This window comes from Falco rusticolus, chromosome 12, assembly GCF_015220075.1.
Source record: "Falco rusticolus isolate bFalRus1 chromosome 12, bFalRus1.pri, whole genome shotgun sequence".
NCBI lineage: Eukaryota > Metazoa > Chordata > Aves > Falconiformes > Falconidae > Falco > Falco rusticolus.
Window position 1 is genome coordinate 16,380,922 of NC_051198.1, and position 14,465 is coordinate 16,395,386.

The 14,465-nt window shown below is 42.9% G+C and overlaps 1 protein-coding gene across 1 annotated transcript in view; it reads left to right on the forward strand.

Moving 5' to 3' along the window:
• PLB1 (phospholipase B1) overlaps positions 1-14,232 on the forward strand; it is an 89,657-nt gene extending 75,425 nt beyond the window's left edge. The window contains exons 49-57 of the mRNA XM_037405842.1: positions 970-1,021; positions 2,904-2,984; positions 4,052-4,117; positions 4,664-4,758; positions 5,943-6,024; positions 7,374-7,478; positions 8,514-8,609; positions 12,219-12,293; positions 12,785-14,232. Of these exons, the coding sequence (XP_037261739.1) occupies positions 970-1,021; positions 2,904-2,984; positions 4,052-4,117; positions 4,664-4,758; positions 5,943-6,024; positions 7,374-7,478; positions 8,514-8,609; positions 12,219-12,293; positions 12,785-13,006 (874 nt within the window). The 3' untranslated portion in view covers positions 13,007-14,232. The remainder of the gene's footprint in view (positions 1-969; positions 1,022-2,903; positions 2,985-4,051; positions 4,118-4,663; positions 4,759-5,942; positions 6,025-7,373; positions 7,479-8,513; positions 8,610-12,218; positions 12,294-12,784) is intronic.
• The last annotated feature ends 233 nt before the right edge of the window (positions 14,233-14,465 follow it).

A 14,465-nucleotide genomic window follows, 5' to 3' on the forward strand; every position in this document is an offset into this window, starting at 1 on the left:
CCACTGCTGCCCTACTGGCTTTAAAAATTATCCATGTTTGCAGTGCAAAGAAAAGGAACAGAACAAAAAGCTTGGAATTTATTGCTTTTTCCTCCTGAAGAAAAATTCTACTAGTCTGTTAAAAGCCAAAATGTGTAAGAGTTTGTATTGCATACACTGTACCTTCTCTGTGGATACTCGTGGAATTTGTTTCCAGGACTTTCTGTGACACTTAACAGTCATTAATTTTACTGCGAGAGTTTCAGGATAGCTAGCAAAGCCTGTGTAGCTACTAACTGCTTTATGGGTGCCCTGAGCAAAGACTTAGGGCCATCAATATGGTTCTGGGAGTCCAAATAATGTAAGCATGTTTGTGTAGGTGCTGGAGAGAGGCAGGGCTTATTAGCTCAAGCACAGTCTTATTCTATTATACCAGGAGCTCAAATTTTCAGCTGGTGTCTCAGCATGGTTTGTGCTTCAGCCTGTGGATGTTGCATCCTGCCCAGAGCTGGACCAGGACTCTCCAGCCTGGCAGTTATGCAGTGTAAGCAATAGCTTCCAGCCATAAGACAAATGTAGGAATTTAAGGTCAGATCAGGAAGGCTGGTGAGGTGCCCAGCTTCTGTGTAAGCACCAAAATTCTCCACTAGATTTTTGAAGGGAGTTATGCAACTAAATGTCTCTGTGCATCTGGGCATTAGTGGTTTTCTCCAAACAAAACGCACTTAGGCCAACTCTGAGATGGGAAAAATTCATCCCAGCTGCCTGCCACTTGGCAGCCTTCCTCTAGCGGAAGCCCATTTAGATTAGATTATTCACGTGTGCAACTGCTGCTGGTCTTGGTCCTTCTGTTTGTTCATCCTTTTGAGGCATCACTTTCCTTATATTGATTTCTTCTGATCCTGAGTCCCTGAAATGAAGAATGGGAGATCAAGAAGATGATGTGCTTTTAGAGCACGCATCTAAAATGCTTCTGTCCTCTCTCTATAGCAATATGTCAGCCCAAGCACGTGAATTGGTGGAGCTAATGAGAAGCAGCTCGGTAAGTAGAACCTGGGCCAGCCCTCAGTGCTCCCATGTTCTCTGGGAGATGACTCTAATTGATGGGATGTTTGAGTAGTGAAGAGTGCTTTACTGATGGAAGAAAAGTCAGTGTCCTTGTCTCTGATGTGCTTTCCAAGATGAAAATGCCAGGAATCAGCCTCTAGGAGATGATAACTTACCTATACAAATCCATGCAGGCAAGGTGCAAACACGTAAGGCAGAGACTAATGTAGGGTGTAGTGCAGCCAGGAGGTGTAAGGACGGTTGTGAGGAAGGAGAGAGATCTGAAGGCTCTGCGGAGATCACAGGACTGCTTAGTTGAGCAGCAGCATTCAAAGTGGAGGTCATAGAGACTGAGTGTAAAATCACTGGAGCAGGCACCTGGTGACCAACATGAATCACAATGTTCACTCTTGGCTCTGGGAAATGGCAATGTTGGAAAGGGGGACAACTGAAGTCTTCCCAGGAGATTAGGCCCTCTGAAACTCTGGTTCTGAAGAGACAAGTGATTAATCAGCGGTCAGAAACTTCAGGGTTGGGTGAATCTCTGTCATGCTACAAGATTTTAGGAAATTAGTAGGGGACCTAGCATTGTGGACCAGCCTGCTGTGCCAGCTCCGCTGACAGTTACAAAGGGTACCAAAAGGGTGACTCACTTTTCAGTGGCTGCTACTGCAGTTTGGGGTCACGGGAGGAAATCTGGGAGAAAACCAAGGCTGCCCTGATCCAAGTGTTGGCTGAATTTGAGTGGATGACTGTCTGGGTGCGAGTTGTTGGTTTGGGGAGAGCACCCTGTAAGGGAATGGGAGTGCCTGGCGCTCCTTGGCTCAGGCTGAATGGGAAAGGAGGGTAGGTACTGAATAAGCAGGATTTGTCAAAGCATGTGTCTCTCCATGCCAGCACTCTTGCTGGATGCTGCATGCTCACCTCACTGTCAGTTACTCTGCATTGCTGATTGCTTGGCAGAGTGAAGGGAGCTGGCATGGCTCTTCAATAAAATAGTACGTGGCTCTAGAGCTTTGTTTTATTCAGTGTTTTTTAAGCATCTCTAAAAAAGGGGAGGGGGGGAAGTCCCTGCCACACTTTGTCTCTTCATGAAAGGCTTTCCGAGCAAAGTGTTGGTTAAGGAGGAGAATTCAGACCCGTGGGTGATTCCCAGGCCCTCCCTCTATTTGTGGGATCCTTTCACAGATGTTTGTTATGTAAATGCACCGTACTAAAAATAGTTGCCTTTGATTCCTTTCTTTGTACTGAATGTTACAAAATGGTTTTTTGAGATCCAGCTCTCAGCAGCTCCTATTGTTAGCTTGTGGTGACGTGGATGCTGCAGCTGCCCTTATATGAGTTCAGTGGAGTCACCAGCCTCCTGGACTCTTCTATTTTAATCCAGCTGTCTGTTCCCTGGGGCACCCCTTGCCCCTCCTGGCTGTGGGGTAATACTTGCCCAGCTGGCAGGGATCCCCAGCAGCTCCAGTTCCACAGCTCTATGAGTCATTCCAGCATCCACTCCCACACTGTTTCATCCCCACACTGCCTGCCGTGTTCAGCCATGGCTGGCAAATCTCTCCTGTCCATCTGTGTCCCGAAGCTAACATTCATTTAGGGATGCTTGCTGCCACACATTGCCATGCTTGGCTATCCTGACAGATCTTGTCTGCTGAAGGGAATTTTCTTGCAAAAGCCAAGGTGAATTGCAGCTAGACTAGCAAAAGGTTCGCGTTTTCCCGCTGGACAGATGCTTTTCTTTTGCCAGCTTAACTCAGCATGCCACCTTTCTCTGCTCTGCCGTGCTGTCTGCACTCCATTTAGCCCCATTTGTGAATGTTACCTCTGCCTGCCTAAGCAATGGACACTGCGATCTGTTTATTTTGTGCCACTAGAAAATTAACTTCAAGGAAGACTGGAAGCTGATCACTGTCCTTGTTGGAGGCAACGACTTATGCCAGTACTGCTTGGACAAGGTTTGTATCTCTTGAATAAGGCATGCTCGTCCAGGCACTTGGCAGGTGGCCAGCCCTGGAAATAAAACCTTTCTCTCAGTGATCCAAAGTTTCTCTATGTTTAAAAAGCGCTTAGAAGTCCTGTTCCTTTCATCTGTATTGTATCAGGAACAAGTGCACAGCTTTTAATATCGGAGCGCTGCAGCTCTGGAGTTCATTTAAGAACCAGCAGCCTGCCCCGTATTGAGCAAAACACCAAGGATAAGCTAAAGAGCTCTTCCAGCTTAACGGGACAAAGTGGTCAAGAAAGCGTGGTGTCTCAGGCAGGTTGTTATGGGGACACAAATGAAGCTTTATTCAGGAAAGCATCTCCATGCAGTAATTACTAAGGATGCCCGATTCTTGCTTCAGGATGACACCAAAAGAAATAACATCAGTTTACAGTGCAAAAAAATGTCTTTTATCTAGCTGTCAGTGGTCATCCCCTCTGAAAAGGTTCCCATGGCACAGACTGGGGGGTCTGGGCCCCAGCTGGTTGAAATGGCTGGGGACTGTTCTCCCAGTTTTGCTCTTTTTCCTGGAGCCCTTGCTGCTGCCCGCAGCCCCACTACACCTCTGTAATGTCAGTCACAAAGTCATTTTGCCTACGGGTTTTGTGGGGCCTGACTGCCTGACTGCTTACATGTCAATTAGCTCAGATTGGCTGTTTTAAAAAAAAAGGTATCTCTCTGTTCATAAGGCAAACTGGTCTGGTCGGGGTCCCTTAAAAGACAACGTGAAATCCAAACCTGTGATTTATGTGGTTACTCATCAGGCAAAGACTGACGAGAACTATTATATACCTCAGGATTTTCTACAGAGATTAAGGGAATATATTCGTGACATAGAAACACAAGCACTATATAGCCTGTGTACATGTGACAAAAAGGAGCATCGAGTGAGTGTATATTCTCACGGACTGCATTGGAACTAGAGAGTCTGGGGACTTCTTTTTTCAGGAGAAACAGTTACATTTCTTGGTCCCTGAAAGAAGACTGATGCTTTTTATTTTTCTCTCCCCCCCCCTCCCCCCCCCCCAAATTACACAGGAAACCTATTCAGTGCAAAAGTATGTAAAGCACCTTCAGGACACTCTGGATATTTTCTATGAGAAGGTAAGCTTTTAAGATACCTAGCAAGCTATGTTCCTGGCAAGCACACTGATGTTTTTCTCACCTCTGATAGATTGTCAGTGGTTATGTGTTTCATACAAGGTCATCTTCCAAATACTTGGAGTCAGGCTGCTCCTCAGCACTGCATTGCAACTGTGTTAGATAATGCCCTGAGAAAGTGGGCTGCAGTTTCAGGGAAACTGTACGTTTCACAGCAATTTTGCTGTGGTCCAAACATAGCACAACCCTACTGCCAATTTTCATGGCTAAATCAACTGTACAGAGTTTCATTTACCCTAGAGAACACAGAAATGCCCTGGGGAGTGAAGCAGTGTTTCAGCTAGTTTGTATTAGCTGCTGGGATTTTTTTGGCTGACATCCACTGTATGTGTCCTTCCCTCTCCCCTATACATCATCCTTGCACATGCTATTGGTTGCAGTCGGTGCAGTTTGCACTGACTCCCTGACCTCCAGGCGGCACTTCTTTCTCCCTTTGTAGTGGTATCATGTTCTGTGATTTGGTATGTCTGATTATTATAATCCCTGCAGCTCCCAAGAGTCTTTGTCAACGTGGTGGAGATACTAGAGATTTCTGGACTGCGTCAGATCGCAGCAGGCTATTCGGGGTGTGCTTTGACAGCGAAGTAAGTGAGCAAAATAAGTCTTTGCCTTTAAACTGCTACTTTTTTGGATCAATTTAAGTTGTTTCTACAGTAGGACATCCACAATGAGCTTTTCAAGCTACTTTCATTGCAGCCTAGTTCCCATCAACTTCCTATTACTTCTCCCAATACTTCAGCTAAAAGGCATGCGCCTATAGATAGCGGAGTTGTCACTTTTCTTCTCAGGTCTAAGGCATCATGTCACAGCCCAAGTCACCATATAATTAGCATACTACTGAACTTCAAAGCCTTTTTTGCCCAGCCACTCACTGGTCAGCAGCACAGGCTGACATCCCTGACGCCTCTCCTTGTATTCAGTGCTGAATACAACCTATGTACCTAAGAACCTATGGTGCAGGCTGGGCTGCATACAGTAGAGTGTACAACCAGAACTGCTATTCCCACCTAATGGAGGAGACCAAAATCCTACCTCAAAGAAAGCTGAGGGACTTGTTTTAGAAAGCAGCAGTGCCTTTACAGGAGTCAGCGTGAACATGAGAAGGCTCTTCAGTCTAGCAAAGAAAGGTATAACAAAGACCAGTGGTTGGAAGCTGATGCCTAATGAATTCAAATGAAGTTGGGCACAGATTTTTAATAATAGAAGTGATTAACTACTGGAACAAACTAGAAGGGAAAATAATGAATTGACTGTCTTGCTCAATGTCTTCATATTTATTCCAAGCACATTTTTAGAGGATGTATTTCAGTGAAGCACAAGTTATTACCTCTTGATACGTGGGTAACAGAATAAAACACAGTGGTCTAAAGGAGCCAGACTATAGGAATAATTTGTGTTTTCTACCTTTAAACCCACTGATTTCTGAAAATCTGCTGTAAGCCTGTATATATGTGGGTTTTTTTTTTTACTTCTGACATGTGTGATTTCCTGCTAGTATGTGGCATATTAAACACTTTTGTGCGTGACTTGAGTTGTGGATCCTGCAGCTCTTACCAGCTCTGACAGGTGTTCACTTTGAAAACTAAGTCCATAGAGATTTTTTTTTTTCCTGAAGTATCTGTCCATTTCTAAGTCAATGAGGTGGCTCTCCTTTTGCATGTGAGTTTTGAACACCTATCCTGAGCTTCTTGAAGCAGATACATGTTGCTGAAGAATTGCATAAGCTGTTCCAGAATGGCCTTTAATCCTAGTATTTCTTTCATTGAAGGGATGTTTGTCCATGTTTCTTAAACCCTGAAGAAAATTCTTCTGAGCTACAAGAAATGAAGAGAGTTAACAGAGATTTTCAGGTAATACCTTGATTCTGTAACTGGGCATCTTCATTTGTGTCTTTTTTATATTTCTTCCCTCACTGCCCTTCCTCTCATGCATATCCTCAGCAGGACAGAGAGGGATGACTGGAAACCGCTTGGCTACAGTCTAACTAAGGCCCTACCCAGCTACCCAGTTAGCAGCAGCGCAAGTCATTCCACACTGCCTTGTGGTTTGACCTTTGTTCTGAGCTGGGGGAATATAGAGACTGATTCTGTTTCTAGCTGCTGTTTCAACGGCTGAAAAGGAGTTATTGATGATGGCTGATGATATATTTGTTGACATGTCTTCGTTCGTTATGAATCCAATTAATAGCTCACATGAATTAACATGTCACTGCAAGGGTGACAAATCACCTTGCATCAGCTGTTTAGTGGCAACTCTTAGCAGAAAAAATGATCTAAACCAACCTGATACTCCTTTATTTTGCCATAGGCTGAGAGTGTGCACACAGAGAGCTTACCATGGGTCACTTTGCTATCTGAGAATAACTTTTCATAGCCTGGGGCATAAGATTCACTCAAAATTAACAAACACAATAAATAGCTATTGGAGCAGAAGGTTTTTACATCATTATTCCTAAAAAAACAGGAATCACTGTATCAGACCACATTATGTTCTCCTGTCCTCCATTCTGGCTCTGGCAGTGGATGTTGTCCAACAAATCTGACAAAGCTCAAAAAATCTGTCTTGAAAAATACTCATATAAACCGCCTAGAGGGGACATCTTCCTTAAGTAAGGAAGTGGGATTAGGAATGTTCTGAGATATGACCAGGAGCATTAGAGTTTCTACCCATAAACTGGCAAGTAACAGTGAGATGTCTTTGTTATCTGTACAAATGTCTGTGGCCATAGTTTTCAAAAGTGGTAGGTAATTCTTCAGTGCTTAAGTTTTATTTTACTTCAAGCGCACCTTTCTGAAAAATCAAGCACAACTCAGCCTTCAGGTTGGCATTCTGAACTCATTTGTCACTTCTAAAAATTGTGGCCTTTTTCCTTTTTTTAATTCTCTGTAAATTTTAATCTCATTGCAATTGTGCAGCATGGATTTCTGTCAGTAAGGTATGAACTACTTTTTTAAATTAAGCAACTTTACATTGAAATTATCCTTGCTTCTGTGCATTTTCCTCATTAAAATCTCTTCACGAGCCAGATTATTTTCTTAGCAATTGTCTGGACTGCTTTATATTATTCAGCTGGATTTATACTAATAATTTATGGCTTCCTACATTGAAAGAAGTATAATATGCATGGTTTTGATAGGTGACAAATGCTAGATGAACTTGTAAGTAACTTTTCTGTTTCCAATCATTAAAATTCATACAGGCTGAAACCTTACAGCTGATCAACAGCGGTCGGTACGAAAAGCGTCAGGACTTCGCAGTTGTCATGCAGCCATTTTTCCGAAACACCCTGTTGCCTCTGGATAGAGTGGGTCCTGTTTTCCTTTTCCATTATGCAAGGACCAGTATCTTGATTTCTCTAAGTCAGTAAGATCCATGCCACAAGAACTGTTTTATTTTCTTTGCACAGCCTAGCATCACAGGGTGGAACCTGCAGTAAGAGTGACAGAAGACTCTGCTGCCTGGGAATCAAAATGGCTTTAGGAAACATTCATAGTGTGCACACATTAAACCTAAGCACCCTCTGGCTTCCTCTAAACTGTGTGGTGCTTCCCTTGTTGGGGGCTTGACTGGCATTCACCACAATTTTGTACTGATCTACATTATGGAATATGTTCAGGTTTCCTTCACACAGAGACCAGCAGCTCTTGCATGCCTGGCTCATCTCAGCCTGGAAATAGGAAGCAGCCTTTGAAGCCAAACACTGATTCTCCTCCTTTTGTCCAGCCTTAGCACTTCCGTATGCTGTGTAGTTAAGGATACAAATATTGAGGATGAATCCTGGTCAACACCACACAGTTTTGCATAATACTGATTGTTTTGTCATATCACCCCCATTTTGTTCTGGCAGCTTTCAAGTCCAAAGAACAGTCACCATACAGGTAGTGATGAGGCAAATTCTCCCTAAAACAGACATTTGCCACAGGTGGATAAGCCCGCAGAAATTCAGCACAAATTTTAACACCTGAGAGGTTTTAAGTCTGAGTTATGGAAATTTAACAAGCAAGAATAAGCAGATTTCTATCGGTTCTGTACAAGGTGGAGTGTGGGTCAATGGCAGTGTCCATGTAAGAGCTGTGACTGTTGGTTAATGGTAAGTTTAGGTTTGTTATGAAAATTGCTGTGTGAAACTGAGCAGCCTGCATTACATAGAAGGTCTCAAGATGCAGTAATCAGCCCACAGTTAGGAGCACATAAGTTTATTTTCAGTGTCAAAATATGAGCATGTTGCCTTTAGGAAGATACCAAAATCGTGGAGTATGCCAAGTACAGTACACTATTAGATATGTCAGATCTCAAAGCTTGAAATGTGCTGAGAAATACTTTTTTGCTTTTATTGCAGAACAGCAAGCCAGATCTGAGTTTCTTTGCTGCAGACTGCTTTCATTTCAGTGCAAGAGGCTATGCTGAGATGGCTGTGGCTCTCTGGAACAATATGGTAAGAGGCTACAACCTAGATCCATGCATCTGCAGTAGCAGTCCCTACAAAAGATCATCAGAAAGGTGTCTGAAACAAAAGAGTAAGCAAGAAATAAAATTGATATCTTAACAAGAGAGGGCTGCTCAACTCTGAGACCCTTCTCAGCCTGCATTGCTTAGGAACACAATCCAAAGCAATCATATTGTATAAAACGGTGTAAGTCTTTGCTCATTCAAAAAGAGAAATCCTGAGAGTCTTAATGTAATGAAAAATCTCCTTCTTATTTTCCTGAATAACTTATATTAACGGAAAAAATCAGCCTAGTTAAACATCCAGTCCTGTAGGTTTCCTGAAAATGTCTGCTGAATAAGCTTGCCGTTCTTCAGCGAATTCTATTAGATTTATTAGGAAAATATTCATCTGATTGATTTTTTGCTGCCATTAATAGTGTGGACATGTTGAACCACCCACTCTAGTATCTGAGGCAATTCTAGTAGTCACTGAAACTAATGGGGGGGCTGAAATCGCACCTATGATGCCTCTGTTTGCAGTCACATTCCTTCTGTCATTTTGGGGGAAATGGTAGCTTTTGAATAGTGCTGGAAGAGTGTGTAAGAGGCACATGCTGGACTTGATAACTTCAGGGTCACAGTTGCTTTCAGAACCATGGTGTTTCTCATGTTGGAAAACTGGCATTTTCATGCCACAGCAACATTTCTTCCTCTTGTCTTATAAACACCAGTACCCAAATACATTATGCTAGCAGAACTCCTGTATCCTGATTTGTACAAGAAACAAGAATAAATGGAGGGGAATTTCTTTTCTGCTTAAGTAAAATTTTGAGCAAGATAAGAAACTTACAGGATATTCCAGAATGAATTTGTAAACAAGGACTGGGAAATGCAAGCCGAAATCTGTGTAGTTGCCCACTATAGCATATGAGCTAGGATCAGGGTTACAGAAAGCAGTAGACATACAGTGTATGCACATGCTCTGAGTAATTGATTTGTGCATGCACAGCAGATCTGCCTGTTTTCTGTCAGGCTTCCCTGTCTGGGACTCCAGATGACAGCAGCCTGACAGGCTTCATTGTGCTCCATAGCTCAAACAGAGCTAATGGTGGCTCAGAAACCCCAGGCAAATGTAAAAAACTATTCAAATTAAGCACAGCTGCCGGTTTCAAGAAGGAGACAGTACCTGGACATATGGTAGCCTTAAACTGGGTTTCTATTGCCACGTGGTGTTTCTGTTGGCCATTACTCATTCCTGAATCACCATCAGTCCTTTTTCTATGCCACCAGTCTTATTCTGTCCAGGCTGTCACTCACTTCCTACGCATGTAAGGATATTGACACAAAGCTTTCTACTGGGGTGGCGGGGATCAGGTTCTTACTGATTTTTTGGCGCAGTCATTTACTTCCATAGAGATGTGTCATAGAATCATTTACATTGGAAAAGACCTTTAAGATCATCAAGTCCAACTGTTAACCCAGCACTGCCAAATCCCCCGCTAAACCATGTCCCTGAGCACCACATCCACACTTCTTCCAATGAAGAGTTTACTGTTTACTATTTAAATCTAGTTCTTGTAACACATCCCTCCTTTTCATTCGCAGCCCATGTACGGTGAGGCTGTGCAAGCTTGTTGTAAGGCCACATTGTTTCCCTGTTCCCTGAAAAGCTCAGCAGGCTGTAGGCTTATGGCCAAATGACATGGATTCTTGTCAGTACACATAAAGGGCCAGACTGTGCCTGGCCACTGCGTGGGTATGCAGAGATGGGGATTGCTTAAGGAGCCTCTCCCTCACCATAATGTTCTTTACCTTTTTTCTTCATGCAAAGCAAAGCATGCTCCCACTCTCTGAAGTCAGAAGACTCAGTAGTCTTAAGGGGTCTCCACTGGTCCTAAATCCACCTCATCAGTCCTTTGGCCTAGGAGCAGAGCACACAGACAGTGTGTTTGTCTTGTATTCTGCCTCCATGTTTGCTACACACTCTAGAGGAGCTGTGCGTTTCTTCCAGAAGTTGTCCTGCATGCTCATGGACTTGGGGATACTGTCATCTTTAAAGCTCAGAAGCTAATGCTCCTGAGGAACAAATTGCATAGAAACGAAGTAAGCATGGCTGGCTACAGAATTTTGCGCCTTATCATCCTTTGTCTGGGCTCTGTGCCAGACTCCTTACCAGATGCCCTGGCACGGGAAGTATTACAATTATCTACAGATAACCAGTCATACTGCAGACAGAACGCTACATGATATGAGCCACACATTTTACAAATAACCACGTCAGAATCTGAACTGTTCCCTTTAAGATGCAACTAAACTACCAAATTCAGGCTTCACAACATCAGCTGGCAGGCAGACAAGTGATTAGGACTCTTGTATGTGTCCAGCAGGACCTCATGACAATCATCAAAACTTGGCATTCTGCTTTGCTTCTCATGTCTCCACTTGTTAGCTTTCTTCCCTTCCCCAGTGATATTTTGCTGTGGCTTATCTCTCTCTTTTTATTTTTCAGTCTCTACTTCCTCCTCTTATTTTTTTTAAACTGAACTAGAGAGACAAAGTATTCCCAGTGTTTCCGTATGGGAATCTTATGAATAGAATTTTTCACCTCCATGTTTTGTTAGGCTTGTTGTGGTATTGTTTCTCTCCAGCATACAGTGAATGCTACGGTGACACTGTAATCACTTGAGGACAGCAAGCGCATGTATGGACAATAGCAGAAGCAACAGCACTCCTCTGTGCTGTATCCTCAGAAGTGCTGGATGACAGCTCTGCGGTTCTCTGTGGGCCAGTCCTGAAGTCCTTACTTCAGGCATGTCCATACACAGTTGTAAACACTTCAGTTAACATGACTGAGCAAGCCTCTACTCGTTAGCTTAACTATGGTAACTGGTGGTGTGTGCACTCCTAGCCAACCACAAACACTATGCCATTAGCCTGGGCATATTTTATGTTGAGTTTGAAATGGACTGAGGGTAAGCCTACAGTCAGCTATTGCAACTCAGCTGATGATATAACAGGCCCTACTTAACTCACTTCTTGCAATCTTGTGAACCTAGCCTCAGCTAAAACTCCCAGGGTATTTCTTGTCTGAGTGAAGATTGCAAAGGTTGGCAGCATCTCATCCTGTCTCTGTAACTCTACATGATTTCTGAAGTTAGTTCCATCACTGTGACACCTAAGCATCTTCCTTTCAGTAACGTGCTAAGTAACACGACTAACATCTGTCATGAGGGGTTTTTTCTTTGTAGTTTATACTGTCATTTGAGATGTGTACGTGGGAGAACTGCGCGTATAGTGAACCACTTTGTTTTAGCAGAATATTTAAAGTATGTGGTATTCAGAGTTACTTATTCCTCCACTCAACGCAAAAGGAGAAAGGCTTCTCCTGTTCCCTGCTTCCCGAGGGAGTTTTTCTGCAGGCAGTACATCGGATTCTCAGTGTCTTCAGTTCATGAGTGTTAAAATGTTTGGAAACTTTCCTGTGATGTTTCTACCACATTTCTTCATTGCTGCAAGCACCAAAATATTGGATAAGAAGTTGTAACCACCCAAGTCAGAAGAGTCTGAGGAGGAAAAAAAACATCATTATGTTTACTGTCGCTTTTCTCTTCTTCAGCTGGAGCCAGTTGGTGAAAAGCAGACTTACAACAACTTTACCCATGACAGATCAAAACTCAAGTGTCCAAACTCAGTAAGTAAAGGCCGAGAAGTCCGTACTCTCCATTAATGACTTTTATTTTTCTCCTTTCTTCTTATTGGTAAAGTTCTTCAAAGCCTTCACAAAGATACTCTTTTAAATAGGTAAAATATACTCCTGTTTTGTTATACAAAGGAAAATCTACTTAAGATTTAAGGAAAAAAAATAAAAATTATCCTTACTGCAATGGAAAGCTTATCATTTAAACCAGTTTTAACGTATTGCTGTCTGTTACCATTTGGTTGTCTGCAGCAAACAAATTTGGAAATGATGCCATCACTCCTGATTCTGAAATGGCTCCTTTTTTTTGTTCTAGAAACTTTCAGGCAATAGGGTAGGAAAAAGTTTGGGCTAAGACAGAAGGCAGAAACACCTGATAGTCTAGAGATTGAAAGTTCCTGTCTGGGAAGGGATGATGGCATATTGTCTGAACGCTGCCTCTTGAGTGGTCTGTGGTCAGTAAAACCTTTGCTCTCCCTTTGTAGGCTAAACCTTTTCTCTCCACGTTGAGAAACAGTGGATTCAGAAATTCACATCTTGACTTGGAGAAAACCGAACCTTCAGTCCCCTACTGGGCTGTCATCATGGCTGCAGTAGCAGGAGTCCTGGCAGGTTCTTTACTCATCTGGGTTGTGTCACGAAGAAGAGCCAAGAGATGCCAACATGGGACCAGCACAGAAAAGAACATTAAAGTAACAACTCTGTAAAGCAAGTGAAGCAAATATCTTTCTCTGCTGAGGCTTCTCTCTGGTGTGACACAGAGCAGCAGAATTAAAAAAACTGTTGTATATGAATGAAGCTTTTGGTTAGCCAAGGATTTTTGGGCCCAATAATCTTGATCAGAAATGTTCTGTGGAGTTAGCTTCTGCAGATCAGTCAAGAGGAGGATGAAGTCCAAGGTGTTAAAGCTTTACCATTCTGGGATGCAATTCTCCATTTCATGAGTATTACTCAGGATGTCAATTGCTTGCACAAAATGAGAAAACTTGTTCATGTATCTTGGCACCTTAATTGTGCATCTTGCCCTTTTTTCTTAACTGTATATAAAATGTTAGATACAAGTCCATGATAGTGACCTGGTATTTCCCAATAGCAAGGTAAGTGAGATAAAAAAGAAAAACTGCAATTTCACATGTTAAATTCCAGCAAGACCATCATGTTGAAGGTGCTAAGGTGGTTCTACACAAGCAAGTACTATGCCATGGAAACATCTTTAAGCCAGCTTCTGAGCAACCTGGACCATCCATGTGGAATCCCTGGTGCAGTGCTGGGCAGCACAGCTGGAATAACTGCACCCTCTCTACTGCCTCGGCCTCCAGGCTCCGTCCATCCGTCTGGGACTGGACTGGGAGCTGGGCCATGCACATCACTTCTCGTCCAGGGCTAAAGAGCTGCCTGTCCCCACTGCTGTATGGTAGCTGGTTCCAGAAAGACGCTGCCTGTGAAGAAGGAATTTCTTCACCAGCATGCAGTAGGGGGTCTAAACAGAAATGAAGTAACTGATCAGCAGATTAGACTAGCTTAACCCTTCTGAGAGGACCATGGTGTGTTCAGGTCTCCCAGGCTTCAGTCTCCATGGCTGTTCTTCAGGAAGAATTTGCAATGATTTTGTGTTTGGGTTTTGTTTTGTTTTGTTTTTTTTAATTCTGATCAGGAGTTCAGAGGAGATCCTTCCTGGAAATTAGACATTCCTCGTTTTATACTTGCAGGCCAATTCATGCAGTCTACTAGTACAGAAGATACTTCACAGGTTCCACATGATCTTGTTTGTCAATACCTTTCTTGTTTCCTATGTCATTACATTACACATTTTTATTTTATTGAAGCCAAAATGTGGTTTGCACTGGTGTAGGTTTTTTCTGAGGTGTACTACATTTGCACTCCAGAAACACAAATGAGCAGAAAATTAAAATGTTTCAGAGAAGAAAGTGTTCTGTAGTTCCTAAAGCTAATCATTATGCACATAGAAGATACTCTGACTCCTCCTTTTTCCATTTCGATCCTGTCATTGTCCTTGCTAAGATAAAAAGAGATGGGTAAAATACAAGTTGCATAATCAGGTTTCAGGGGCTGTAGCTCCACCCACCTCTCATTTGATCTGCTCTCAGAGGTTGGGCTACTATTGGTAGGGCTTTAATTTGCCTAAATCTTACCCACAGACTTGTG